Source organism: Pteropus medius, unplaced genomic scaffold, assembly GCF_902729225.1.
Source record: "Pteropus medius unplaced genomic scaffold, Ma_sr-lr_union100, whole genome shotgun sequence".
In the NCBI taxonomy this organism is placed as follows: domain Eukaryota; kingdom Metazoa; phylum Chordata; class Mammalia; order Chiroptera; family Pteropodidae; genus Pteropus; species Pteropus medius.
This window is the reverse complement of record NW_024351546.1, coordinates 2,698,221-2,704,269: the sequence shown is the minus strand read 5'-3', so window position 1 is coordinate 2,704,269 and position 6,049 is coordinate 2,698,221. Positions and strand designations below refer to the sequence as shown.

At 43.0% G+C, this 6,049-nt stretch overlaps 1 protein-coding gene across 1 annotated transcript; it reads left to right on the top strand.

The window, feature by feature from the left end:
* Positions 1-2,449: 2,449 nt before the first annotated feature.
* Positions 2,450-5,337, top strand: CST11 (cystatin 11). The gene is made up of 3 exons (XM_039843634.1): positions 2,450-2,668; positions 3,284-3,388; positions 5,126-5,337. The coding sequence occupies exons 1-3, from the start codon at positions 2,450-2,452 to the stop codon at positions 5,207-5,209; spliced, it is 408 nt and encodes a 135-aa protein (XP_039699568.1). The 3' UTR covers positions 5,210-5,337.
* Positions 5,338-6,049: the final 712 nt, after the last annotated feature.

Genomic DNA, 6,049 nt, shown 5'->3' with positions numbered 1-6,049 from the left:
TGATGGCCTTTCCTGCACAAGAAGGCAGAGCAAGCCCTCGTGCTCACTGGAGTAAGCTTGACTCTGTTGGGAGAGGGAACTGAACTTGTGTTAGTGTGGGCATTTGAGGGGCTCTACTATTCCAATAGGGAGCTTCCGCTTGTCTTCCAAGCGGTGAACCAAGACTTTGTCATATATTTCCCAGGTTTGCATAAATGCATTGAGGTGTTTAAGAGGAATTTGGGGAGATGAGCTGGGTTTGTGGAAAGGTCATTATCATATAACTGCTGGCATAAGTGTAAACCGAGGAAGTAACAGAAGTGATGCTGTAAACACCGCTTGTCTTCTTTGCTAGGGCACAGAGAGCCACTGAAGACTTGAGAGCAAGCTGCAGTCATGGTAAAGCTCGCTGTGGTGTGCAGGAGAGCCTAGAGTGGAGGCTGCACAAAGAAGTAGGGTATTACATGAGTTCACATGGAAGCAATGAAGAATGAGCTGGGAGGTGGCTGTGGGAATGCAGTTTGGAGGAAAGGCATTTAATTCATTCATTCATGTGTTCATGCATTTTTTCATTCAATATATTTTTGAGTAATGACTTTGTGCCAGGCTCTGGGGATGAAGCCAGGAATAAAACAAAATCCTGTTATGTGGCATTTCCATGCGAGGGGTTTTTGAGAGGTATTCTGAAGAATGACCCAAGGGCTCTTGGTGACTGACTGGGCACAAAGGATGAGCAAGAGGACAGAACCAAGGCTTAATCTCTGTATATGTGTGTGTGAACACTGTCAGTCATATATTCAACATCAGGAACTGCACTAAGTGTAAAAAATAACCATAAAAATAACAGCTGACATTTCTTCAGCACCATTCTAAGCTCTTTGCCTGAATTATCTCATTTAATTATCAGAGGAGTTGCATAGATAGGAATTATTTTATGCCCATTTTCCAGATGAGAAGACTGAGTCACATCAAATATAAGTAACTTGCCCACAGTTACTTGACTGGTAAACGATGAAGCCAGACATGGGCCCAGACAGTCTGGCTTCCCTGCTCTGAGGGGCTTAAAGTCAGGTGCCAGAGGCAGACAGGAAAAGCCAGAGAGGGAGAACAGCCTTGCATGCTCTTATGGAATTACACCTGAATGAGTGGCCTCCTTAGCAGCCTGGGCAGTGAGGAGCCCAAGCAATCAGAAGACGTTTCCTGCAGGAGATGACCTTGGGGCAGAGTTCAAGAAGATGTGCTCCAGAACTGTGAGCCAATAATTTGTGCTGTTTCACCATACTGTTGATGGTAAGTTGTTAACAGCAGTCAGAAGAAACCAACACAGCTGCAAAGAGAGCTGAGGAAAGGTGTAATTAGCAGTGGAGACTGGGAGGGAACCAGAAAGAGACCAGAAGAACAGTCAGTTTTAAAATTTCACCATGTTCGGGAAGCACTGATGCTAGTCAGTGAGAACTTTCCAGTCCCTCTGCTCCTTTTTCTTCTCCTAGTACCAGCACTAGAAAGGTCTTCAAACCCATGGTTGTGAGATGGGAGAGGTAGAGTACCTGGAGAAGATGGGAGAAAAAAAAAGAAGCAATCACTCCTTCCCACATGCAGGCCTCCAGGAGAGAGAAGCACAGCTGTAAGCCACGTTCAAAGCGTTGACCAAATGGAGAGACTGGCATCCTAATTACTGGACTGAGGCTATCTATACTGCATGAGAGTGCCATGGAATGTTGCAGGGGACAAACAGCATGGTTGACTCTATCCAAAAGAACAGTGGAATGTGAAAATAAAGCCACGGCATGATTATACCCACAAGTGGAACCTGCTCCCCGTACAGGTCACATCCTGCATTTTCTGGGAAGAACCAGCTTCTCCAAGGTTAAGAATGATTAGCACAGAAGAAGACAAGGTTTGGGCTTAAGAGAGAGCTTGTATCCTGTCCAGCCAGGGAATTTGGGAGAGATTACAAGAAGAATCAGAGGGAATCTCAAGAGGACAAGGAGGAAGTAATATTCATCCAGCTCACCTGTTCATGCCCCACTGCTCTGGGATCTGACATCCCTCATGTCTCCATTGCTTCCTGTCACTCCAGACCTCCCACAGCCTAGTTAAGGTGAGCTCAGTGAACAGAGGCTCCTGGCCTGGCTTCCACCCAAGTAATGCTGGGGCAGAAAGTGGGAGTGGGAGGATGCTGAGAGAGCATCCCCCAAAAGAGAAGAAATGAGTGTTTGCATGAGTATATGTGTGTGAGACACAAACATATATGAAAGGAATGAGAGGAAGTGGGATTGAGCTCACCAACCATTGCCAAATTCCTCTGCTCTTCAGGTTCAGCTGCCAAAGAAGAGGGAGGTAGGGAGAGCTGTAGGCGTCCACCACAGGTGGGCTTAAATCTGGCCGGCCAGATAGGGTCAGTGAAAACCGACTGTCTCCTGACAGGACGTTGGCTGTGCTCTTGCTATTCCTCCTAAACTGAGGGGCCATGGCCTGGCAGGCCCCACAGCTTCTGCTGGCCATTCTGGTGGCTCTAGTGGCCCTCACCTACCAAGCAAGGAGAAAAACCTTTATAAGTGTCCAAGAAGTACCTGCATCAGGAGCCTACGTAATAGCCACCATGCAGTTCGTGACCAACGAGTTCAACAAGGAAAGTGAGGACAAGTATAGCTTCCGGATTGTGCGAGTCCTGAAGGTCAAGAAACTGGTCAGTGTGCTCTTCTCCCTCTCCTCACCATGCTCCTATGCCAGGGGACCACAGGCACTGTGGGACAAGTCCACTCAAGTGAAATTCAGCCTCACTTACTCTAAAGTGGGCATTTTAAGAGAAATATAATTTCACTGAAGGGGCCAAAGTTAAGTCTCTTAAATGATGTCCAGGACCAGGGGTCAGTTCATTGTGGCCTAAGGCCCAATCTGTCTGCTGCCTATTTCTGTAAGTTGTTTTCTTGGCTCCCAGCCACATCATTCATGTTGTGTCATGCAGAGCTGCTTTCACACTACAATTGCAGAATTGAGTACTTGCAACTGAGGCCGCATGGGCTACAAAGTCTAAATGTTTGCTTTCTGGCTCTTTAAAAACAAAGTTTACACACCCTGTGCTCTCCAAGGGACGACTTTACCCATAGAGAGGTTTCTGGTGAATTCCCCTCAAATGGCAAAAGGAGGCATGAGAGTCAAATGGTTAAGGGAGAGAGGAGCCCACTACTCTGTTCAGTATGGGATCCTTGACCTTGGGCACCATGTGAAGGAGTTCCTGGCCCCAGAAGCTATGGAGAAGGAGAAGGAATTCTTTTATCTCCTTGCCACTTGCTTCCCACAGGTTACGGACCACATGGAGTATCACGTGAACTTAGAGATGCGGCGCACCACCTGTCAAAGGCTGGAGACTGAAAACTGCACTTTTCAAGAAGGGGAGCTTTATAAGGTACTGAGTGAAAGCACATTAACTCAGAAAGAACTCATTTTCAGTGGAGTTTTCCTGTGGTTTTAGGCATTCTTTTTAAGCAAGCTTAAATTTATTATGGATATATTTAAGGTTGCTCAAAAGAATGCAGTATAACACCAGGTATCTCAAAATGGAACGGTGAAGGTGCAAGTGACCTGGATCCTGCCTGACAGGCATTGATCCTTTGTTGCTGGAAGAATTATGGGGAGAATGGAGGGGTTCAGAGGGAGGAAGTAATTGGCTGAATTGCAGGGGGACACTCTAGGGCTAAGGGAAGTAGTTAATTATTAGTAATATTTTAGCAGCCAGTGTGCTTGTACGCCCAGCTGAATATCTAAACATCAGCCTGAAATGAACACACAATCATGAGACTACTGATCTCTGTTTCTTTCATCCAGCAGAGTTGGGCCAAGAAGGCGAAGGAGATAGAAAAATGAGTTCAGAGATAGTTTAACTGGTGGTAGAAATGGACAGGGTCGGGGAGGATAAACTTCTATGAGTGTGATCTACTCAGGAGCCACCTATCCCAACACTGGTTTAGTCCTCTACATGCTCATTCCCACCCAATATTGTCACATCCAAGGAGGCTGGCCAGACCATCATCACTGCAGTGTACATAGTCAGGATGGACCCACGGGAACATCTCAAGGCCTACAAGCCCTGAAAATTACCACTCTTCACCTAAATAAGTAAAAATAAGAATATTCATGTCCTATCTTGCCTGAAATAACTTCTTAATGTAATAATTAATAGCATTCCTATTTCCTTACAACATGTCCGGTTCATAAATTATATGGTGGCTCTAGGTATAATGCCCTGGACATTCTCAACAGAGATGTGTAAATTCATGAGCTCATTCCTCACTTTCTTCTCAAAAAATTCTTCGCAGTTAGCAAAGTAGATTTTATTTTTGTTTCTCCCCTGGAAAAGATCATAAAACCTATAAAAAAAATAATTGAAGATAACAATAAAGTTAGAGGATCTTATTGATGCAATATATTTAATTAGTAGAGTTAATATTCTGATTTCACTTTTAGGATAAATGTAAATATTTATACCTCCCCCTTTACCCCCAACCCTGGACTTTCCAACGAAGAGCAGGAAAACAAAATTGCACAAAGAAAGGATGATAATATGCAAAATTTGTTTATTGATTTTTTTTTTATTATGAGAGAAGAGGGAAGCAAAAAAGAAAGAAAAATCTTGAGAGAAAATAAGGACAAGGGAAGGAGAGAAAGGATGTGATAAATGAGTATATGGATGGACCAATGAAAGATGGAAAGGAAGGAAAGAAAGAGATATGGATGGATTGGGTGAAAAGAAGGTGAAAGAAAGGAAGGATAAATGGATGAGTGCTGGAGGACTGAATGGATTGCTGGCTGAATCCACTATAGGCAAAGTAAAGGAAAGTGTTAAGTAAACAACACATGAATAAAAATGAAAAGGAAAACAGAATCAGCGAATATGTGTCAGATGGACACTTTATTTCTAGTCTCCTATTCTAACTACAAATAGAAGGCCATTTTCTGAGATGATCTTAGCCATAATATTATCAAGTGATTGAAATTAAAATAAAGATCAAACCATATCTGGATTGGAGGTGTCGTTAGGTGGTGTCATAGTCCCCATCCTATTATATCCTCTTCTTTCCCTTTTTAAATTTTCCCCTTGCATGTTGAGCTTTTTAAAATATTGTTTTTGTTTTTCTTTTTTCAGCAAATTGAGTGCTTCTATTCAGTATTTGTTGTTCCCTGGTTTGAAAAGTACAGAATTCTGAACAAAAACTGCACCAATGGCTAGATGTTTAGCACACACCTGTGGATATATATAAATATGTGAATGTATCCTGCAATAAGCAGTAAGTCTCAATATAGAAAATAAATGTTTGCCTACCTATTCTCTTAATGTTCTTAGTGTGTATAATTCCACTTCCCCACCTACCCCCAAATTCTTCAGTTCATAATAATATAATCTGAAAGTCCTCTGGGCCAGGGCAGTTTTGGAGTTCAAATAAGGTGACATGAATAATTTCTCACCTTATAGCTTATGTAGCCTGTATGACAGCAGAACTTTGAATCCATCTTCTCATCAAGTAGGATTCTTTAGATTTTAAAACAAGAAGGAGAAAAGGGAAAGAAGGAGAGAGTGGAAGGAAGAAGCTCTAAGTTACTTAATCGAACAGCCAAGAGATATTGTCAAGTATGGCCTATGAGAACCTGAGGGGGTCCAATGACGAGCATCTTCTTTCTTGTCTAAAGTGCAAAACAAGGAGAAATAATACTGGTAACTAAAAAAGATAAGGGCCTTTGCTACTGATAAGAACTGGGTTGAGAGATGCGCCTTATTTTTACAGGCAATTCTAATATCAAAGTCTAGATTTTGACTTACACCCCCAGCATTAGCAACATTTGATTAGAGCAGGTCTCTTCACAGAGGGATTTCTCTCCCAGCGTTGCCAAGAAAAATGAGTGCCCTCAGTAGAAAGGAGGAGGACCTGGGCTACAATGCCCAGGTTTTCTTCCCAAATAGACCAATCAGATTATTCCTTCAAGAGAGGACTGATTGAGGACAGAGAAACCATGAACATTATGTTTAGGGGCTTCTCTTCTGTGGATGGCACATTAGCTGTGAAGAATAAGC